General features: G+C 50.5%; 1 protein-coding gene across 1 annotated transcript in view; it reads left to right on the top strand.

Annotated features, from left to right (window-relative positions):
- Nucleotides 1-24527, top strand: part of LOC116940441 (cytochrome P450 26B1-like) — a 30925-nt gene extending 6398 nt beyond the window's left edge. The window contains exons 2-7 of the mRNA XM_032950272.2: nt 268-517; nt 15878-16102; nt 17778-18056; nt 18705-18866; nt 19109-19708; nt 20101-24527. Coding sequence (XP_032806163.2) covers nt 305-517; nt 15878-16102; nt 17778-18056; nt 18705-18866; nt 19109-19708; nt 20101-20526 — 1905 coding nt within the window. The 5' untranslated portion in view covers nt 268-304 and the 3' untranslated portion in view covers nt 20527-24527. The remainder of the gene's footprint in view (nt 1-267; nt 518-15877; nt 16103-17777; nt 18057-18704; nt 18867-19108; nt 19709-20100) is intronic.
- The last annotated feature ends 268 nt before the right edge of the window (nt 24528-24795 follow it).

Here is a 24795-nt window from a genome sequence, read left to right as displayed (position 1 = left end):
TAGACTTACTCTCTACAACATATATGGGGAGAGTCGACCAAATACGCTCCAGAGTTCGCTCCACCCTTCCACCAGCAGTGGCGTGAGCAAGCAACTTGCAGGGCCGCACCATTGCCGTGTTTGCATACAACACGCGCTGACGAGAATCAGCTTACAGGAGGAGTTGATGTGCTGTTGGCGGTGCTGGCGGGTTCGGAGGGTGACTCGAGGTGGGGAGGGTAACACAGAGACAGACTGAGAGGGGAGACGCGTGTCCCGCTCCTCCAGGGCGCTCGGCGCGACTGTCACTCGCGGAAGGGCGACGATGGCGATGCTGGAGGGAGCTCTGCTGGACGTCGCCTCGCTGCTCGCGTCGCTGGCGGCCGGGCTGGGCTCGGCGCTGCTCCTGCTGCTCGTGTCGCAGCGTCTCTGGGCGATGCGGTGGGCGGCCACGCGCGACCCCAGCTGCAAGTTGCCGCTGCCCAGTGGCTCCATGGGCCTGCCGCTCATCGGCGAATCTCTGCACTGGATGGTCCAGGTACACAGAGCCCCGACTCTCCGCGCGTGCCCGTGCGTGCGTGCCCGTGCGTGCGTGCCCGTGCGTGCGTGCCCGTGCGTGCGTGCCCGTGCGTGCGTGCCCGTGCGTGCGTGCCCGTGCGTGCGTGCCCGTGCGCGCGTGTCTGTGCGTGTCTGTGCGTGCGTGTCTGTGCGCTCCGCGTGCTCGTGGTGCTCGCCACCCACCCCCTCGTGGCGGTCTTCATCGGTGCTGCTGCTCGCGAACAGCACTTGCCGCAGCAGTCTGCTGCAGGCTACACGGGGGATCTGTCCATTTGTTGTGAGCACGATGGGGAGCGCACAGCTGGCGCGTCTGTCAGTCTGTTCCTCGTGCCAGCAGCGACACTTCACGTGGACTCAACGTGCACCTAGCCTGGCACCACGCGCTGCGGTCACGTCAACGTGCACCTAGCCTGGCACCACGCGCTGCGGTCACGTCAACGTGCACCTAGCCTGGCACCACGCGCTGCGGTCACGTCAACGTGCACCTAGCCTGGCACCACGCGCTGCGGTCACGTCAACGTGCACCTAGCCTGGCACCACGCGCTGCGGTCACGTCAACGTGCACCTAGCCTGGCACCACGCGCTGCGGTCACGTCAACGTGCACCTAGCCTGGCACCACGCGCTGCGGTCACATCAACGTGCACGTAGTCTGGCACCACGCGCTGCGGTCACATCAACATGCACCTAGTCTGGCACCACGCGCTGAGGTGACGTCAACGTGCACCTAGCCTGGCACCACGCGCTGCGGTCACGTCAACGTGCACCTAGCCTGGCACCACGCGCTGCGGTCACGTCAACGTGCACCTAGCCTGGCACCACGCGCTGCGGTCACGTCAACATGCACCTAGCCTGGCACCACGCGCTGCGGTCACGTTAACGTGCACCTAGCCTGGCACCACGCGCTGCGGTCACGTCAACGTGTACCTAGCCTGGCACCACGCGCTGCGGTCACGTCAACGTGCACCTAGCCTGGCACCACGCGCTGCGGTCACGTCAATGTGCACCTAGCCTGGCACCACGCGCTGCGGTCACGTCAATGTGCACCTAGCCTGGCACCACGCGCTGCGGTCACGTCAACGTGCACCTAGACTGGCACCACGCGCTGCGGTCACGTCAACGTGCACCTAGCCTGGCACCACGTGCTGAGGTGACGTCAACGTGCACCTAGCCTGGCACCACGCGCTGCGGTCACGTCAACGTGCACCTAGCCTGGCACCACGCGCTGCGGTCACGTCAACGTGCACCTAGCCTGAAGTGTGGTGAAGTGCCTTTGTCTCCCTAGTGGCGATGTTTACACACCGTAGCAGGTACTCATTTGAGGCTGAGTCGACCTAGGGGAGGCCCAGGACTGGTTCAGATAATCTTCACTGGTGTTGGCCATGAGCGCAGCGCGCTAACCGCTACACTATCGCTCCCCACTATATACACACACATATACACACAACAACAACCGTCACGACGCTTGTGCCAGGCCACGTGAAGTGTCGAACACCCGCTGGCAGGTCACGGGGCAGACCCAGGTGCCACGGGTAGACTGACTGAGATGACTGGCTGATGCACCACCTGTGCCCCCTACTGTGCCAACTCGCTGTGCTTTAGCCTCTCGGCGCTCTGCTCGTTGTTGTGAGCGTCGCTCCTCCGCCATCCGTTGTTGTTGGAGGGCGGCTGCCTCCAACTGCCCAGCAGCGTCCTTCACGAGCCTCCTCCATAGACACCGCTGGTACCGGTCAACGGCAAGTCCACTCAGCTTCACATCCTCCTGTACCACATCACTCCATCTCTTCTCTAGCCCGTGCCGCGCCCATATACACACACACATATACACACATATATACATACACATACATATACACACACATATATATGCACATATATAATGAAAGTAGTTGTTGAAGTGGGGCGACCTTTTTTGGAACCAGCTTTTCGTTGCCACGGATATTTTAGGAGACAAGTCGTAGCCACGAATCATTATCATTCCGACTCCCAGGCCGCGCGTCCTTGGGACGTGGCCGTGCGTCCGTCCCTGCCTCTCTCCCTCCCTCTAGCCAGCGAGCAAAACTTGAACACAAGAGTATCATTATCGCTAGTTAACATACACATACCAACGGGTGCACGGCCACTCTCTAAGTGTCGGTTAATGTTGGTCTCTGTGCACATGGTCTTGTGTCGTGGTGGCGTCGTTTCTACTGCAAGTGGTGAAAACAACAATCGCCTCCGCTATATCGTCTGGCAAGCCAGTCTATATCGTGAGCTTCAACTTTCATCCCCGGTAAAAATTGCACACACCCCTCCCCCCAGTGAGTAGTATCATGATGCTCGAGTCGTCTAAACATTCGCAATTGGCTGAACAAACGTAGACCCAGTCATCCCCTTTCACGAACAAAAATATGATCATGGTTGTGCCAAAATTAATCTTAGAAAGCGAATGAAATGACGCCAGCTTCTGGCGCACAACGACTTGCCATGGTTAATAACGACTTGCCCTGGTTAATAACAACTTGCCCTAGTTAATAACTACTTGCCATGGTTAATAACTATATGCCCTGGTTGATAACAACTCGCCCTAGTTAATAACGACTTGCCCTATTTAATAACAACTTGCCATGGTTAATAACAACTTGCCCTAGTTAATAACTACTTGCCATGGTTAATAACAACTTGCAATGGTTAATAACGACTTGCCTTGGTTAATAACGACTTGCCCTGGTTAATAACAACTTGCCATGGTTAATAACAACTTGCCATGGTTAATAACGACTTGCCCTGGTTAATAACGACTTGCCCTGGTTAATAACGACTTGCCATGGTTAATAACAACTTGCCATGGTTAATAACTAATTGCCCTGGTTAATAACAACTTGCCATGGTTAATAACAACTTGCCATGGTTAATAACGACTTGCCTTGGTTAATAACGACTTGCCCTGGTTAATAACAACTTGCCATGGTTAATAACAACTTGCCATGGTTAATAACGACTTGCCCTGGTTAATAACGACTTGCCCTGGTTAATAACGACTTGCCATGGTTAATAAGTACTTGCCATGGTTAATAACTAATTGCCCTGGTTAATAACGACTTGCCATGGTTAATAACGACTTGCCCTAGTTAATAACGACTTGCCATGGTTAATAACGACTTGCCCTGGTTAATAACGAGTTGCCATGGTTAATAACGACTTGCCCTGGTTAATAACGACTTGCCCTGGTTAATAACGACTTGCCATGGTTAATAACGACTTGCCCTGGTTAATAACGACTTGCCCTGGTTAATAACGACTTGCCCTGGTTAATAACGACTTGCCATGGTTAATAACGACATGCCCTGGTTAATAACGACTTTCCCTGGTTAATAACTACTTGCCATGGTTAATAACGACTTGCCATGGTTAATAACGACATGCCCTGGTTAATAACGACTTTCCCTGGTTAATAACTACTTGCCCTGGTTAATAACTACTTGCCCTGGTTAATAACGACTTGCCCTGGTTAATAACTACTTGGTCTGGTTAATAACGACTTGCCCTGGTCAATAACGACTTGCCCCGGTTAATAACGACTAGCTCTGGTTAATAACGACTTGCCCTGGTTAATAACGACTTGCCCTGGTTAATAACGACTTGCCCTGGTTAATAACGACTTGCCCTGGTTAATAACGACTTGCCCTGGTTAATAACGACTTGCCCCGGTTAATAACGACTTGCCATGGTTAATAACGACTTGCCCTGGTTAATAACGACTTGCCCCGGTTAATAACGACTTGCCATGGTTAATAACGACTTGCCATGGTTAATAACGACTTGCCCTGGTCAATAACGACTTGCCCTGGTTAATAACGACTTGCCCTGGTTAATAACGACTTGCCATGGTTAATAACGACTTGCCCTGGTTAATAACGACTTGCCCCGGTTAATAACGACTTGCCATGGTTAATAACGACTTGCCCTGGTTAATAACGACTTGCCATGGTTAATAACGACTTGACCTAGTTAATAACGACTTGCCATGGTTAATAACGACTTGCCCTGGTTAATAACGACTTGCCCTGGTCAATAACGACTTGCCCTGGTCAATAACGACTTGCCCTGGTTAATAACGACTTGCCCTGGTTAATAACGACTTGCCATGGTTAATAACGACTTGCCCTGGTTAATAACGACTTGCCCTGGTTAATAACGACTTGCCCTGGTTAATAACGACTTGCCCTGGTTAATAACTACTTGCCCTGGTTAATAACGACTTGCCCTGGTTAATAACGACTTGCCATGGTTAATAACGACTTGCCATGGTTAATAACGACTTGCCCTGGTTAATAACGAGTTGCCATGATTAATAACGACTTGCTCTGGTTAATAACGACTTGCCCTGGTTAATAACGACTTGCCCTGGTTAATAACTACTTGGTCTGGTTAATAACGACTTGCCCTGGTTAATAACGAGTTGCCATGGTTAATAACGACTTGCCCTGGTTAATAACGACTTGCCCTGGTTAATAACGACTTGCCCTGGTTAATAACGACTTGCCCTGGTTAATAACGACTTGCCATGGTTAATAACGACTTGCTCTGGTTAATAACGACTTGCCCTGGTTAATAACGACTTGCCCTGGTTAATAACGACTTGCCCTGGTTAATAACGACTTGCTCTGGTTAATAACGACTTGCCCTGGTTAATAACGACTTGCCCTGGTTAATAACGACTTGCCCTGGTTAATAACGACTTGCCCTGGTTAATAACGACTTGCCCTGGTTAATAACGACTTGCCCTGGTTAATAACGACTTGCCCTGGTTAATAACGACTTGCCATGGTTAATAACGACTTGCCATGGTTAATAACGACTTGCACTGGTTAATAACGACTTGCCATGGTTAATAACGACTTGCACTGGTTAATAACGACTTGCCATGGTTAATAACGACTTGCCCTGGTTAATAACGACTTGCCCTGGTTAATAACGACTTGCCCTGGTTAATAACGACTTGCCATGGTTAATAACGACTTGCCCTGGTTAATAACGACTTGCCCTGGTTAATAACGACTTGCCATGGTTAATAACGACTTGCCCTGGTTAATAACGACTTGCCCTGGTTAATAACGACTTGCCCTGGTTAATAACGACTTGCCCTGGTTAATAACGACTTGCCCTGGTTAATAACGACTTGCCCTGGTTAATAACGACTTGCCCTGGTTAATAACGACTTGCCCTGGTTAATAACGGCCTAACGCGATTCTACTTTCGTGACGCCCGCTCGGCAGTTGAGGACAACTTTTAAAAGCGTCGCTTGCAAACTGAATCCCCCGAGTGTTGCGTGCTCGCTAGGCCATGCAGATGCTTTAGGATTTGTAAAAATGCATTGCTAACTGCTTGCTAATAACAGCCAATCATCCCACGTACTGGGCCGATGTAAGCATATCCATTTTGATTCTTAAATTGTGGAAAATTAATGAAAACGTGGCACACGTGTGATACGTGATGAATTGTACTCGACCTACCCCGTACGAGAAACGTCACAGTTCAGGTCCCCTCCGATAAGACTCCACCTGTCATATCCCTCCATGTCCACGTCGGACCAATCTAACACGTCGTCGTCGTCATCATCAGAGCAGCAGCAGCAGCGGCGTTCAGCCGCTCCCACGAACTCACCTCTACCGAGCGGTTCCGTGGCAATAGTTTTCGACTTAACCACTGCCGTTACCAGAGCGTGTATCTACACAGCGCACCGTCGCCACAACCACTTACACCACATTATTCACACAATCGCAAGAGACGGAGGAGGCACAGAACAATTTACTTAGCTGGGCACGTGGCGGGCATGCACGTGGCCTGTAGTCCCGCACTGTGGAGGCGAAGGTTGGTGGATCACATCAACTATTCCTGTGAAACTACTTTCCCGTGGGCGTCAAGGAGCCATACCCTTGTCTTGCCAAGGAAAGGCAGTACAGCAAATGTCTGCACTCCATCTGTTCCATCTGTATGGGATAAAGGCTTGCCCCCTCGCACGCGTGAGTTTCTCCAGGTGCTCCGGTTTCTTCCCACACGTATAAAGACGCGTTAATTGGCTGAAAAACACTCTGAACATATAGAGGACTGCAGAGCTTGGGCAACTGTTGGGGCCGGCTCCTCACCGCGTGGCTTCCTTCCCGCTTGTCCGTGGTTCCTCCTCGCCCTTCTGAGTCGTTCCCTCTCGTTAAGAGGCCGTGGATGCTGTGCGCATTACCAGTTGAGATTATTATGTTATCATTACGACATTACTGATGTTTATGTCACGTGCATATAGCTATACTGAATATGCTCCCGGGTGTTTTTGAGAGAGATGAGCGAGCGTGTGTTCTCAACGGACTTACAATATGCTTTCAGTGAAAAAACCTTCACGATATATTTCAAACAACAACAGCTTTAATAATATTCATATTCTTAGCTCTTTCGGTAAAGTCACGTTGAAGGGAAACAATAAAATAATCAAATATATATGAACCAATTAAATAATCTAACGAATCTGACTACCCGTAATGCTCCCCTTGCCAGAGGGCAGTGGTAATGGCCCGGGACGCCGTGTTTGATGTTTATTCTTGCACGTCACGGCACAGTCCCTTACATTTGATCGTTTTCGAAGATCTGACCATATTTACAGATTGCTTAGCACAATCATGAGGTTTGTTGTGGAGAATGTAAATAACAAAACAGATAAGCAGACAATGACTACTTTATATATCTGCTTATCTGTTTTGTTATTTATATTCTGATAATTATTACATAAGTCATAATGTTTGCGATCAACCCGGACCCATATCTTAAAGAGAGTTACCAAGCCTCTAACAAGTGGCAGTTCAGGTTAGAGCCTGATGGGACATCACGTGTCATCACCAATAACAAGTGGCAGTTCAGGTGAGAGTCTGATGAGACACCACGTTTCATCACCTCTAACAAGTGGCAGTTCAGGTGAGAGTCTGATGGGACACCACGTGTCATCACCAATCACAAGTGGCAGTTCAGGTGAGAGTCTGATGGGACACCACGTGTCATCACCAATAACAAGTGGCAGTTCAGGTGAGAGTCTGATGAGACACCACGTTTCATCACCTCTAACAAGTGGCAGTTCAGGTGAGAGTCTGATGAGACACCACGTGTCATCACCTATCACAAGTGGCAGTTCAGGTGAGAGTCTGATGAGACACCACGTGTCATCACCTCTAACAAGTGGCAGTTCAGGTGAGAGTCTGATGGGACACCACGTGTCATCACCAATAACAAGTGGCAGTTCAGGTGAGAGTCTGATGGGACACCACGTGTCATCACCAATAACAAGTGGCAGTTCAGGTGAGAGTCTGATGAGACACCACGTTTCATCACCTCTAACAAGTGGCAGTTCAGGTGAGAGTCTGATGAGACACCACGTGTCATCACCTCTAACAAGTGGCAGTTCAGGTGAGAGTCTGATGAGACACCACGTGTCATCACCTATCACAAGTGGCAGTTCAGGTGAGAGCCTGATGAGACACCACGTGTCATCACCTCTAACAAGTGGCAGTTCAGGTGAGAGTCTGATGGGACACCACGTGTCATCACCTATCACATGTGGCAGTTCATCTGAGAGTCTGATGAGACACCATGTGTCATCACCTCTAACAAGTGGCAGTTCAGGTGAGAGTCTGATGGGACACCACGTGTCATCACCTATCACAAGTGGCAGTTCAGGTGAGAGCCTGATAGGACACCACGTGTCATCACCAATCACAAGTGGCAGTTCAGCTGAGAGCCTGATGAGACACCACGTGTCATCACCTCTAACAAGTGGCAGTTCAGGTGAGAGCCTGATGAGACACCACGTGTCATCACCTCTAACAAGTGGCAGTTCAGGTGAGAGTCTGATGGGACACCACGTGTCATCACCTCTAACAAGTGGCAGTTCAGGTGAGAGTCTGATGAGACACCACGTGTCATCACCTCTAACAAGTGGCAGTTCAGCTGAGAGTCTGATGGGACACCACGTGTCATCACCTCTAACAAGTGGCAGTTCAGGTGAGAGCCTGATGAGACACCACGTGTCATCACCTCTAACAAGTGGCAGTTCAGGTGAGAGTCTGATGGGACACCACGTGTCATCACCTATCACATGTGGCAGTTCATCTGAGAGTCTGATGAGACACCATGTGTCATCACCTCTAACAAGTGGCAGTTCAGGTGAGAGTCTGATGGGACACCACGTGTCATCACCTATCACAAGTGGCAGTTCAGGTGAGAGCCTGATAGGACACCACGTGTCATCACCAATCACAAGTGGCAGTTCAGCTGAGAGTCTGATGAGACACCACGTGTCATCACCTCTAACAAGTGGCAGTTAGGTGAGAGCCTGATGGGACACCACGTGTCATCACCTATCACAAGTGGCAGTTCAGCTGAGAGTCTGATGAGACACCACGTGTCATCACCTCTAACAAGTGGCAGTTCAGGTGAGAGCCTGATGAGACACCACGTGTCATCACCTCTAACAAGTGGCAGTTCAGGTGAGAGCCTGATGAGACACCACGTGTCATCACCTCTAACAAGTGGCAGTTCAGGTGAGAGTCTGATGGGACACCACGTGTCATCACCTCTAACAAGTGGCAGTTCAGGTGAGAGTCTGATGAGACACCACGTGTCATCACCTCTAACAAGTGGCAGTTCAGGTGAGAGCCTGATGGGACACCACGTGTCATCACCTATCACAAGTGGCAGTTCAGCTGAGAGTCTGATGGGACACCACGTGTCATCACCTCTAACAAGTGGCAGTTCAGGTGAGAGCCTGATGAGACACCACGTGTCATCACCTCTAACAAGTGGCAGTTCAGGTGAGAGCCTGATGAGACACCACGTGTCATCACCACTAACAAGTGGCAGTTCAGGTGAGAGTCTGATGGGACACCACGTGTCATCACCTATCACAAGTGGCAGTTCAGGTGAGAGCCTGATAGGACACCACGTGTCATCACCAATCACAAGTGGCAGTTCAGCTGAGAGTCTGATGAGACACCACGTGTCATCACCTCTAACAAGTGGCAGTTAGGTGAGAGCCTGATGGGACACCACGTGTCATCACCTATCACAAGTGGCAGTTCAGCTGAGAGTCTGATGAGACACCACGTGTCATCACCTCTAACAAGTGGCAGTTCAGGTGAGAGCCTGATGAGACACCACGTGTCATCACCTCTAACAAGTGGCAGTTCAGGTGAGAGCCTGATGAGACACCACGTGTCATCACCTCTAACAAGTGGCAGTTCAGGTGAGAGTCTGATGGGACACCACGTGTCATCACCTCTAACAAGTGGCAGTTCAGGTGAGAGTCTGATGAGACACCACGTGTCATCACCTCTAACAAGTGGCAGTTCAGGTGAGAGTCTGATGAGACACCACGTGTCATCACCTCTAACAAGTGGCAGTTCAGGTGAGAGCCTGATGGGACACCACGTGTCATCACCTATCACAAGTGGCAGTTCAGGTGAGAGTCTGATGAGACACCACGTGTCATCACCTCTAACAAGTGGCAGTTCAGGTGAGAGCCTGATGAGACACCACGTGTCATCACCTCTAACAAGTGGCAGTTCAGCTGAGAGTCTGATGGGACACCACGTGTCATCACCTCTAACAAGTGGCAGTTCAGGTGAGAGCCTGATGAGACACCACGTGTCATCATCTCTAACAAGTGGCAGTTCAGGTGAGAGCCTGATGAGACACCACGTGTCATCACCACTAACAAGTGGCAGTTCAGGTGAGAGCCTGATGAGACACCACGTGTCATCACCACTAACAAGTGGCAGTTCAGGTGAGAGCCTGATGAGACACCACGTGTCATCACCTCTAACAAGTGGCAGTTCAGGTGAGAGCCTGATGAGACACCACGTGTCATCACCAATAACAAGTGGCAGCTCAGGTGAGAGTCTGATGGGACACCACGTGTCATCACCACTAACAAGTGGCAGTTCAGGTGAGAGTCTGATGGGACACCACGTGTCATCACCGATGTAGAGTTGATTCAACTGAATCAATGTTGCTGAAAGTATTCACTCCCAGAAAGCTGTGGGGCCGATGGGTCTTATCTATTTAATATTTTATACATGGCTAGCTAATTGTTCATTCCTTGAATGGTGCGCGTTTAGTCTCTGGTGATGATGTAACTATTTTTTTTTTTTCAAAATACCGCGACGCGAACATTCTGCAAAACGCCCAACAGGGGCTTCCTACCAAACGTGAGCAAGTAGTTCATCACAATGCTTTTGCCCAACAGGCGGCTACATCAATCGGTGAATCTCTTTATTTACAATGACATTAAAATACCAGAATGCCTGGGGAGCGAATCGAACTGTGATGGCAGAGCTCAGTGGCGTGGTCGATGGCCACTGAGGCTGTTCAATCACCGCGTCGGCCCAGGTCACAACTACGAGATGATATGCATTATGGTAGTAAGGGCAAATATGCAAAATAAATACACGGTCTGTATATGTACATGGCTAGTGCGCTTGTTATTTCCTTCACAATTTTATCGGCATTTGAGTCCTTTGCGATTCGTGAATTGTGAGTTAAAAGAATCGGCTCGTGTCGATGAATCGTTGCACGGCAAATGGAATGAAGTGTCCGTGTGAAATGTTAACCGGTAGATGTTGCTCAGAGGTGGATGCGTTGAACTACGAGTGACACACACCGTGTACATTACTGTCAACATTTCCTCTTGGTTTTCAACATTCCTCCGGCAAATCAATTGGCACATTATACCAAGCGACAACTTGATTTGATTGGCTCTGTCGGGTAGTGGAGGGTTATCGTTAAAGAAATGGCGTGAGACCGAAACGATTAACCATAGATGATCTAACCCTAAAAAACGCGAAATTGACCGACAAGCAAAGGAGGCGGTTACCCACCCAGGGACATCAAAGGAGAAGGAGCGACCTCCCGTGGACTTGAGTGGTCCATCACGCGATTCAGTACGGAACTTATACACGCAGCAGCAGCAGCGAGTTACGCTTGGGATATCTAAGAGAGTAATCGATGTGAGAGTGAAGGTAAGACCTAGCAGACGACTTGGAGGTGGGGGTTGGTGGATCACGGAGAGTTGGGTGGGCGAGTATGTGCGCGAGACAGTAGTAACTTAAAATGTTGTCTGTAGGAGGAAATACAGCCAGCAGGTAATAGGTTTCTTATCCATCTCTACGGAATGTGGTAACATTGATGTTGAGCAGGCACGTTGGCACACGCATAACTTGACTGAAAAAGAATAATTAAAATGAGCACCTTTTTTTCCTGGGTAAACAATTTAAATCTTTGATATTACTGTGTCTATATCTTATCGCGACCGCATGTTTGGTGAGGAGTTAGACAATCCGAGCTCGATTAGAGTGGGCCCTGCCGACTTCATTGAACGAACATCTTGTACTTAATCAAGTGAGGGCCGATTACAATTAATGTAAAAAATGTAATCGGATCACTCATAATAAATTCGGTGTAGTAAAGTGTTTGTTTTGCGGTTAGGCCACACGATAGTTGTAATGCTAAAATTATTGTCATCAACCCTCCACCACCCGACAAGATTGCCACGTCTACAAAGGTCGTATGTATACGTGCCGATGTCGTGATCACATTCTGACCGAGCCCAGCAGCGGTTTAAAGACTCTTCGTGACTGATTTCAACAACGAATGAGCGCCACGTGTACGCACACGAATAGACGCATCCTTCTCGCACAATGTGTTAGGAATGATAGTTCGCAATGCAGGCATCTTAATATAGGCAGGGGCTTCATCTGCGCTTACTTGGTGGAGAAGCTGAGTTAATCAGTAGTGTAATCACGAGTCTAAATCTCGACTTGGCTCATCATACAATCATCATACAATCATCACCGTGACTGGTACATCAAGCATCGTGGTCCTATGGAGATGGCCCCGTTCCCGCCACACAACCGTGGATGTTCCACGACCTGTCTCCGGGAACCACGAGGAAGATGACCAATGCCCTTTGAATCGCATTAACGCGCTAAGGAGATCGCTCGTTCTGCTGGGCTGGTCCCGTGGGCTGGAGCCGCCTTGCCGCTGCCATCAGCGCCGTCCGTCCACTGCCCCGGCCCTCTCCAAGCACCGCCCAGCCTCAACATTTCCATTCTTTCCTCTGCCCGTGGCTGCCTCTTTTTCTATAAATATCTAGTCAACACAAAATAATGCCAGCCGCCCTGTGTTGTACAAAGCGCCTTAAGACTTGAGATACGGTCGCCTACCAAACGTTCCATAAATCAAAAGCGAATGTGTGCGTGTGTAGTAAATAGTGAGCGTGTGACCGGGTGGGAAGGGTTGTGAATGGAAGCGGGGGGGGGGGGCAAGGGGAATAGTTGTGGGTGGCGCGGTTTGTGCGGTGGGGCGGGGGGGGGTCACGCGCGGTCACGCGCGCGAGGCTCTCGTAAGGGGGCGCTGCGCTGAAGAGCGCGCGCGGCGAAAGCGCCGCGTGGGAGCGCGCTGGGCACGAGGAGGCGGTGGGCACGAAGAGGCGGCGGTTCCGAGTCGACAACGAAGTTGACCCCCATCCCCCCTGCCCCGCGGACGCCGGGTTCGGTACCGGACTTCGGCAGAAGGCTTCACTACGCGCGGTTTCATGGGAGATTGAATGTCATTGTCGAGACTTTTTTTTACCGCGAATCGATTGAGCGTGTTTTTATTTCCTCTCTTTTGTTAAGCGGGTTGAATTTAGCGGACGTTCTGTGTCACCTCTTCAATGATCTCCAATCTCCAATGACACGTGTCATCTCCAGACACGTGTCATCTCCAGACACGTGTCATCTCCAGACACGTGTCATCTCCAGACACGTGTCATTGGAACAGACACGTGTCATCTCCAGACACGTGTCATCTCCAGACACGTGTCATCTCCAATGACACGTGTCTTCTCCAATGACACGCGTCATCTCCAATGACACGTGTCATCTCCAGACACGTGTCATCTCCAGACACGTGTCATTGGAACAGACACGTGTCATTGGAACAGACACGTGTCATCTCCAGACACGTGTCATCTCCAATGACACGTGTCTTCTCCAATGACACGCGTCATCTCCAATGACACGTGTCATCTCCAATGACACGTGTCATCTCCAGACACGTGTCATCTCCAGACACGTGTCTTCGGAACAGACACGTGTCATCTCCAGAGACGTGTCATCTCCAGACACGTGTCATCTCCAATGACACGTGTCTTCTCCAATGACACGCGTCATCTCCAATGACACGTGTCATCTCCAGACACGTGTCATCTCCAGACACGTGTCATTGGAACAGACACGTGTCATCTCCAGACACGTGTCATCTCCAGACACGTGTCATCTCCAGACACGTGTCATTGGAACAGACACGTGTCATCTCCAGACACGTGTCATCTCCAGACACGTGTCATCTCCAATGACACGTGTCTTCTCCAATGACACGCGTCATCTCCAATGACACGTGTCATCTCCAGACACGTGTCATCTCCAGACACGTGTCATTGGAACAGACACGTGTCATCTCCAGACACGTGTCATCTCCAGACACGTGTCTTATCTAGACACGTGTCATCTCCACGCTTTGGCGAACGTTTCTGGATTTTTTTGTCCTTCATGTTTATTTTGTTAATGACCACTTTTGTAGAACACGTCATAGCAGATAACTACGAACTGATAAAAAAATAAACCTTTAAATGTATTCAATTCCCATCGTCAGCCTTATCACACTCCTATGCAAACAATCTATGCCTCGAGTATTCTGGCTGGCTGCTGACTGGGCTCCTCTCCACCCCAACAATAGCTCGATTGTTAGTGGCCGCGGGCCGTTACCACCACAACGAGCTGGGTAACTGGTTACACGGATGTTTCGTGTTACGAATAAACGTTTGAGTTGAATTTAAACGACTGAAGAAGTTCGGAAGGCGTTTAATAGAAAGAGGTTAGAGTAACGAATACAAAAGACTGACCACGGTTCATGTAAAATGTTCTAACTTTCAAATCAGTGCCGGATAAAGCTAGTGCGGGGCCTGTAGCATGATGTTATTAAGGGGCCCTAAATAAAACAAAGACATAAATGTTAAAACACAAATTTTAACTTGCATAGTAAAGTAATTTTATTTTTTCATTTGCTATACAGCCAGATAATAGGACAAATCGCTAACATTAAACACCCAGTCGTTCATAAACGTTGAAGGCAGTATAGTACTAGAGTAATAGAGCAAGTGCAGAATCAATGATCCGGAATTGATAGCTTTAAAGCATTTAGCGCGGGGCACTTGAAAGTGCGGGGCCCGTAACTACTACACGTGTAGCAGCAAATACATATGTAGTGGCTACATCATGTGTAGCTACTACACGTGTAGCTACTACACGTGTAGCTACTAGACGTGTAGCTACTACACATGTAGCTACTAGACATGTAGCTACTAGACATGTAGCTACTACACATGTAGCTACTACACATGTAGCTACTAGACATGTAGCTACTAGACATGTAGCTACTAGACATGTAGCTACTAGACATGTAGCTACTAGACATGTAGCTACTACACATGTAGCTACTACACATGTAGCTAGTACATATGTAGCTCCTTTTGCTCCTAGGATAATCCGGCACTGTCCAATTTGTGTTCATAATAAAGTAAGGCTTTTCCACATAATATGATTTTATATATTATCTTTGAATTGTATTACCACATTTTCAGGGTACAGCATTGTGAGAAGAGTATGGGAATGACAGCCCCAATGTATTCTCCATTGTACGGCAACGTGGTCTCTGCTCGTTACTATCATAACACTTCTCATTGTTATTATTATTAAGCTTTGGTTCGCGTATGTTGAACTTCATTTCGCACCGTACGTAGCCAATCGTACTAATCGGAGGTGCGTGTTGTGTGTGTGCGTGTTGTGTGTGTGTGTGTTGCGTGTGTGTGCGTGTTGTGTGTGTGTTGCGTGTGTGTGCGTGTTGTGTGTGTGCGTCTTGTGTGTGTGTTGTGTGTTGTGTGTGTGTTGTGTGCGTGTTGTGTGTGTGTGTTGTGTGTGTGTTGTGTGTGTGTGTTGTGTGTGTGTGTTGTGCGTATGTGTTGTGTGTGTGTGTTGTGTGTGTTGTGTGTGTGTTGTGTGTGTTGTGTGTGTGTGTTGTGTGTGTGTGTTGTGTGTTGTGTGTGTGTGTTGTGTGTATGTGTTGTGTGTGTGTGTTGTGTGTGTTGTGTGTGTGTTGTGTGTGTTGTGTGTGTGTGTTGTGTGTGTGTGTTGTGTGTGTGTTGTGTGTGTGTTGTGTGTTGTGTGTGTGTTGTGTGTGTTGTGTGTGTTGTGTGTGTGTGTGTTGTGTGTGTGTGTGACTGCGCAGGGTCCCGGCTTCCACGCGTCTCGGCGCGCGCGTCACGGGAACGTCTTCAAGACGCACCTGCTGGGCCGGCCCGTGGTGCGCGTGACGGGCGCGCAGCACGTGCGCCGGATCCTCATGGGCGAGCACGCGCTCGTGAGCGCCTGCTGGCCCGCGAGCACGCGCATGCTGCTGGGCAGCAACACCCTCATCAACTCGGCGGGAGAGGCGCACCGCACGCGTCGCAAGGTGCGTGGGCGCGCTGGGTGGGCGGCGCGCACCCACCCACCACCACTACCACCCACCCATGACCACCACCACCCACCAACACACCACCACCCATCCACCCACCCACTAACCACCCACGCATCCTTCCACCACCACCCACTCACTACCACCCACCCGCGACCACCACCACCCACCAACCACCACCACCCACCCACTACCACCACCAACCACCCCCTCCTCCATATCGTCACCATCGGCATCACCGCCACTACCTCCGTCACTGCAACCGCGAGTACCCGCTGAAGGGGCAAGTGCTGTTAGCGGGCACCTACGAAGGCCGGCACGGCACACGAGGGGGTGGGTGGCCAGCACCACGCCCCACCGTCTATTGCCTCACAGGTGGCAGTGATTTTACACACGGCACCAGGTACTCATTTGAGGCTGAGTCGACCTAGGGGAGGCCCAGGACCGGTTCGAATAATCTTAACCGGTGTTGGCCGTGAGCGGGAATCGAACTCCCGTAGCCGGGTTCGCACTGTCGCGTCACCGCTCCCCGACGCAGCACCCCGTGCTGACACACACACACGCACACACACACGCACACAAAAGACAAAGATCCCCCGTATAGCCTTAACAGACTGTAGGGGCAAGTGCTTTTAGCGAGCACCTATTAAGGCCGGAACGGTACACGAGGGGGTTGGTGGCCAGCACCACGCCCGACCGCCTTTGTCTCCCTAGTGGCAATGTTTACACACCGCACCAGGTACTCATTTGAGGCTGAGTCAACCTAGGGGAGGCCCGGGACCGGTTCAGATAATCGTCACTGGTGTTGGCCGTGAGCGGGAATCGAACCCGGGTCGCCAGGTTAATAGCGCAACGCGCTAACCGCTACACTATCGCTCCCCCACACACGCACACACACACGCACACACACACACGCACACACACACACACGCACACACACACGCACACAAAGACACACACGCGCACACACACGTACACACGCACACACACTCAAAGACACATGCACACAAAGACACACACGCACACACACATACGCGCAAACACACGCACACACACGCGCACACACACGCACACAAAGACACACACACGCGCAAACACACGCACACAAAGACACACACACGCACACACACACACACACAAAGACACATACACACACAAAGACACACACGCACGCACACAAAGACACACACGCGCACACACACGTACACACGCACACACACACACTCAAAGACACATGCACACAAAGACACATACACACACAAAGACACACACGCACGCACACAAAGACACACACACGCGCGCGCACACACGCACGCACACACACAAAGACACACGCACGCACGCACACACACACGCGCACAGACGCACGCACACACACAAAGACACACACGCACACACACAAAGACACACACACACAAAGACACACGCACACACACAAAGACACACACACGCACGCGCACACACGCACACACACAAAGACACACACGCACACACACGCACACACACACACACAAAGACACACACACACACGCACACACACACACAAAGACACGCACGCACACAAAGACACACACACACACGCACGCGCGTCGTCGCTTCTCCGCCCGTCGTCCCACCGCCGCGTAGTGCTCCTTGCCAATCCCGGCTCTCCCTCCTCCCGCCACGCGAGCAGGTGCTGTCCAAGGTGTTCAGCCGCGCGGCTCTGGAGAGCTACGCGCCGGGGGTGGCGCGCGTGGTGCGCGCCGCGGTGCGCGAGTGGCGCGCGCGCGCCGGCGCCGAGGTGCGGGTCTACCCGGCCTGCCAGGCCCTCATGTTCCGCGTGGCCGTGCGCGTGCTGCTCGGCCTGGAGCCGTCCCCGCCCGATATGGCCACCTTCTCGGCCGACTTCACGCAGTTCGTGGACAACATCTTCTCCCTGCCCGTCGACCTGCCCTTCAGCGGACTCCGCAAGGTGCGCGCCGGCCGTGGCTCCGTCTCTGCCGCGGTCGTCATCCTGCGTGCCACGCACCGTGGCGGTGGCCGACGTCGCCACCAGCCACCGCCCCCCACAGCAGTGCCAGACGGAGCTAGTGCGGGGCCCGTAGAATATGGTATAAAGGGGCCCTAAATAAAATAAAAACACGTAAATATTAATTAAAAAATACTTTTTTTACTTGCATAGTGAAGTAATTGTATTTTTTCATTTGCTTTACGGCCAGACAAATCACTAACCTTAAACACCCAGTCGTTCATAAAAGTTGAAGGCGGTATAGTACTATAGTAATAGAGCAAAGTGCAGAATCACTGAACCGGAATTGATAGCTTGAAAGCATTTAGCGCGGGGCCCTTGAAAGTGCGGGGCCCGTAGCATTTGAAGCGACTTTTGCTCCTCGGATAATGCGGCACTGCCTCACAGCGCATCACTGCACGTTTGAATACTTTTCGCAAGACAATCGCATGCAATGTTTTTTTGTTTTCAGCCAATCGAAGCAAAACGCGATGCAGTACATCAATCGATTATGTCCACATTCTGTAGTTGCAAACCGAGTGGGAAGCCATTGTTGCGCGCAATCGCGGGTCTTGGGAGAGGGCGGAGGAGTAACTCGATGACGATTTCCAGGGACTGCGAGCCAGAGACTCCATGCACAAGTTCCTGGAGAGCACGCTGAGCGAGAAGCTGGCGTCGAGGCACGTCGGCGGGCGCACGCACGCCGACGCCATCGACTACATGCTGGAGAGCGCCCGGGAGCAGGGGATCGAGCTGAGCGCCAAGGAGATCAAGGTAGGCGACACAAGTGGGGAATACCTGAACCGGTCCTGGGACTCCCATAGTTCGACTAATCCTCAAATGAGTTCACCGGGTACGATGGATAAACATCGCCACTCGGGAGACCGAGTCGGGCCGGGCGTGGTGCTGGCCATCCGGCCCTTCGTAGGTGCTCGCTAACAAAACTTGCCCCAACGGTCCGTTAAGGCTACGTGGGGGATCTTTGTCTTTGCGTGGCGTGTGCCTGCACGTGACAGGAGGCTGCGGTGGAGCTCATTTTTGCCGCGTACTCCACCACGGCGAGCGCGTGCACATCGCTCGTGCTGCTGCTGCTCACGCACCCCGAGGCGCTGGCCAAGCTGCGGGCCGAGCTGCGTGCGCACGGCCTCCCCGAGGCGCCCTGTTGTGGCTGCGCGCACCGCCCTGACGCCGCAGACGCCACCGCCGCGGCGTCCCGGCCGCACGCCGAAGGGGCCGGGATCTCGACGTCGCCCGCTTCCGAAGAGGCCGGGGACGCGAGCGCAGTTCGGCTCGAGGGACACCGGCGGGCCGAAGGCGAGCCGGGGGGCGAGACGGAGGGGAAGCGAGAGGACGGACGACGCACGGCGAGCGGCGCCAGGGAGTGGCAGAACCGGAACGAGGAGGAGGGAAACCTCGTGGAGAGGATGAAGGTGGCAGCGGGAGAGGCGGAGGAAGGGGACGCGCGGGAGGACGGCTGCCGCAAGTGCGAGCCGACCCTGGGGCCGGAGCGGCTGTCGCGGCTGCGGTACCTCGACTGCGTGGTGAAGGAGGTGCTTCGGATGCTGCCCCCCGTGTCGGGCGGCTACCGCACCGCCCTGCGCACCTTCGAGCTGGACGTGAGTCCGCAGGCGGCAAGGTCACAGTACTCGCATGCCGTCACTGTATTTCGACTCACGGCAGCTGTAATTTACAGACATCGCGATGACGATGTCATTTGGCTATTTCGTGACATCACAGTTACATCACTGAAGGTATCATATAGAAAAGAAAAAAAAGACTTTAGGGATCACAGACATCACATGTTGATGCAGATAACAGGATTCATGAATGAAATGATAATAATCATTGTTATTCACCAAACATGAAATATAATTTGCAGTTTTGCAATGGCGGTATTCTTGGTGCGCTATTCTCCAAATAAAATGCACCCTCTTTCGTGGCCCTCTGGCTCTCATTCATACTTTAAAAACTCTTGCCTTCTTCTCGTTTACACCACACATCCACCCAGGGCTTCCAAATCCCCAAAGGCTGGAGCGTGCTGTACAGCATCCGGGACACGCACGACACGGCGCCCGTGTTCCCAGACCCCGAGCACTTCCAGCCAGAGCGCTGGGCCAGCGAAGACCCCGACTCGGCGGGAGAACCGGGCGACTCGATTCCCGCCGCCGGCCGCGCCAAGGGCGCCTGCGGGGACGCGGCGCGGGCCGACGCTCGCTTCAGCTACGTGCCGTTCGGCGGCGGCGTGCGGGGCTGCGTGGGCCGCGAGCTCGCGCGCCTCATGCTCAAGCTGCTGGCCGTGGAGGTGGCCGGCTCGAGCCGCTGGGAGCTGGCGAGCGCCGAGCCGCCCCGCATGCAGAACGTGCCCATCGTGCACCCCGTGGACGGCCTCCGCGTTCGCTTCTACGGCCTGGACGCCAACCACAACCAGCTGTAGAGGGCTGGGCTCGCGCGAGGTGCCCGTGGGGTCTCGTGGGTTCGCGTCTAGAGCTGGGGGGTATGTTAGGTTTGGATTTTGGAGTCCGATTTTGGCTTTAGTTGAGGCAAGGCACATCGGGTTCTGGATTAAGTCAGGTGTGGTCCAAATTCGATTGGATATGGACCAAGTCAGATTGGGGCTTGCTTCGTTTCTGGGTCAAATTGGATTTGATATTTTCAGGACCTGGTTAGACAGAGCCTGATCGGCATAGGATTCGACCGGACTTGCCTCTTTCGATTGAATTGGACCAATTCGATCCCTGTCTGACCAAGGCTGGATTGGAGCTGGGGTCAATTCGCGAGGTCAAATGTGACCTAGTCGTGGCTTGCCGTGCTCAGGTCTTGGCTGGGGCAGGCCAGACCAGGCTCTGTGCCACTCCAGGTCATGTGATCCGAGTTGAATGAAGCCCCCTGCCTTCAGCACCATGTTTTTCCTCTGGCTCAACCACATCTCGTGTCAACAACAACAAACGATGGCAGGCAATCTTGACGCCGCCTCTCCAGCAGGATGATCGAGGACCAGAAGCACGAATGAGGATACATTTTGCGAGATCAGTATTAGGAGCACGTGCAGTGTCACAGTCAAGCAGAGGTTAATTCTGATACTTTGGGACTGGCAGCAGCTGTATTTGGAGGAACATTGTCTGTGTGGATACACACGCTGTCGCGTAATGCAGGTGTGTGGTTTATGATGAGGTAAAGCTATCTCCACAGGTGTGGTGGATCTCTCTGGCAGCCTGCTTACATCACATGCCGTCGGACTTGATGAAGGCAAATAATTTAGCAGGGGTCGTTAAGGAATTGTGATGCGACTTTGATTTTTAGTGATGAGCTCACATTTTAGAAGGTGGCGCTTATTCAACAAAACCCCATTTGAGTGATGCAAGGGGCATGGGGAGGGGGTGGATGGGGGCTGAGTTGCCCCCATCACCCCCCTCACCGCTGGATTCGGGGCAGCACCACAACATTTTCCACGTGTCAGGATCACCTGGCTGTTTGGTGTGGGAGTATAAATCGCGTGACGCATTTCTCGCTGACATCGAGAGCCCTGATGGAGACGCTGCAGCCAAGGGGGTAACGCACCAGAAACTCTCACGGAATCAGCAAAGGATGTGGGTTAGACTCCTGGGCTCAATAACGATGTGCTTATTTCGGCAAATTAACCTTTAATACTCAGCGTTTCGATTAGTTAGGGAAACAATTAAGTTGTGTGAAATAAATGTAAAGGTATTCCAAATTGTCGAGAGGACGCGTGTCTTCGACGACGTGCCGAGCTTCGCCCCGTCATGTTGCTGCCCCTCGGTTGCAGCGCCGACGAAGCGAGCGATGTGGTCTGTTGTAATTATCGTGTGGACAATGCATTCTCATCTACATTACTTTCGGGTGCGGCGGTGGGGGGAGGGGGGTTACAGTAAAGAGAATGTATTATTTACTGTGTATGTAATGTTAAAAATAAGCCAATTAGCTCCGACTGAACCTTTTCCGACAACCCCGCCAACATCCTCAATGGATTTTTAGTGTGGCGCTATAGCGAACCGCTGCCTTCCCCAAGCTTCCGGGTGAGGAGTTAGAGCCCCCCTAGCCGCCCGTGACACTGGCAATGAATGAAGCAATAGTTGTTAGTGAGCACCTATGAAGGTCAGCAGAACATGCAAAGCACTGCCAGGCTTAGAGCCATTGTGCGTGTCATATAATTAGCCCTTGTCTCCAACTGCTGGGATACCACGACAACTTGCACTCAGTTTATTCTGAGTGAACCTGGGTAGGCCTAAACTTGCGTTACATAAAAACAAATATGTACACTGTTCATGTACACGGTCTCACAATATAATTATTAATATAGGAAAAGCGAATAATTTATTTAGAGATAGGCCCATGACGAGCACATTGCTTGGTACACAATCATCACCATCATCATTTACATTGTTATCAGTGGCCATTTCAAATCCCCTGCTGGATCAAAGCCCTCCAATGCTGTTGTCAGGTGCCACAGTCCTCATGAAAGTTGCAATCAAAAATGGCACTTAATAAAAATAATAGCACTTGACTACAATCACATATATGTATATATTATAGAGTATTGCCGTACTTATGTATATACCTTGCAGACGATACCAACAGTACACTATGTGGATATATGCAATACTTAACTGAGCATTTATGTCCGCCTTCAAATTGTATATGTAATATAATATTTTCGAATAAGGCTATATATATGAACCTGTATAGTGGTATAACTGTGTGTGGGTACAACTGCTGTTACCATTCTTTTTTTGTATTATTAACATTACTGCTGTGTGTCCAACCCGCTTTGCCCATTAGGCTGCTGCAACATATGTTTTATTTACAAACTCAACTTGGAAAGATGTTTTTTTGTTTCTGGATTACAACAATGTTTATAATTGGTCATGTGATCATATGCTTGCTCAATTTGACTCATGAAAATAGCGTCAAAGTTTTTATATTTTTTTATATTTACCCAAGAAAGTATTTACGTGTCTTGAATTGGGTTCAAAAGTATTCTCTTGCTTGGGGTTTGAGGCCAATTACAATAATATCATCCACAATAGAGGTTGTTTGGGGTCAGATCGCGTAAATATATAAATGTGCCGTTAAAACCCGCCACCACCCGACACGGCCAACTAGTAAGGGTTGTCACGTAAACAGAACGTGGTCTCTAGTACAGCACTAACCGGTGTGTTGAAGAGCCAAGCCACAACATTTACAAACTGAGTATGACGTTTCGCCAGTAATTACAACTATTTATATATTTACACGATCTAACCCAACCTCTATTATGGATGATATTGGTCGCGAAAGCCTACGTGTTAAACTACAATAATATATATTGTATTTGGATTACAGAACACCCATGCATATGAGAGGAAACTGCTGTACATATATTGGTCATAAACCTACCTGCCCGGTACAGCCATCTAGCCAAATTAGCCGACTGGATATAAACAACTGTGTTCACTTGTGTGGGTCCCTCTCTCAGGAGGCTGCTTACAGTAGCCGAGTGTTGTGCGTCTCCCTACAAAGAACATTGTTTTGTGCATCAGAGAAACATAATTGCTGCTTCGAACGTGGACGGTTTGTATTCAGGTGTTCTGCATCCTGTAGCGTCCCATTTGGGAACGATGACGTCAAGGATTTATGACTTTCGTGTGCCACTTTAAAGCTCTTGTACGAATTCTCCATTTTCGTTCCAATACCCCACCGACACACACATCTACCGTCTCTCTCCTATTTAAGTGTAATCAATATATGAACAACATAATATTTCTAATAAAAATTAACATATTTACCATGCTGTGTGTGTGAAAATACAATAATTTAAAATCCAATAAGATGACACGTGTGGCTGTGGTTGTCAGCAATTTTAAATGCATCCAATGTTGAGTTGCTATGTAAGTGACGGACATGAAGTCTCAGCATGTTCCCCCACGGTATAGGGTCATGAAACATTCTATTTGTGAGTTTTTGGTTTGTATGGTAACACAAAAAACCCCGTCCAAATTTTAAGATTTGGTCTCACCCTTGAAAACAAATATCACAGTCCAGGGCAATGGTTGGCCACCTTCTATTTGGGTTAGATCGCGTAAAAATATATTAGTCGTGTCGTCAAACCCGCCACCACCCGACACAGCCATTTAGTAAGGTTTGTCACGTAAATAGAATATACTAAATCGTTCCTAGTACAGCACACTGCTTGTGTGTTGGAGAGCAAATCCACAACATTTACAATGGATTTGCTCTCCAACAAACACGCAGTGTGTCGGGTGGTGGCGGGTTTAATGACATTAATATTCACGCAATCTAACCATAAAAACCCTAAATTATGGATGATATTGGTCGCGAACGCCTGCGATGTGTTAAACTCACCGATTTGTGAGGTCCTTTCCAGACGAATCAGCTGTGCTCGTACCCCTATCAGCCCAATAAACTTGTGTTCACCTACCGAGAGTAAAGTCTTTATACATTTAGAGAGAAATGAAAAATTACTACATTTTAGCAAAGGTGTTTTTGTTATTTGCTGACACGAGACTTTATAAATCAGTTGCTCATATTTGAAGCTATCACATTCCAGGGTTAAAACCATATGCCTGCAAACATAAACAATTACAAACAAGGGCGATCGTTCAACACAATGCTGCCAGTTTAAAATACTGTAACAGGTAGTTTAAAGTCTAAAAACCCCACAAGAGCGCAGCAGGGAAACACACCT

This window comes from Petromyzon marinus, chromosome 9 (genome assembly GCF_048934315.1).
Source record: "Petromyzon marinus isolate PM22_M1 ecotype Great Lakes invasive population chromosome 9, UKy_Petmar_22M1.pri1.0, whole genome shotgun sequence".
Lineage (NCBI taxonomy): Eukaryota > Metazoa > Chordata > Hyperoartia > Petromyzontiformes > Petromyzontidae > Petromyzon > Petromyzon marinus.
This window is presented reverse-complemented; position numbering and strand designations above follow the sequence as displayed.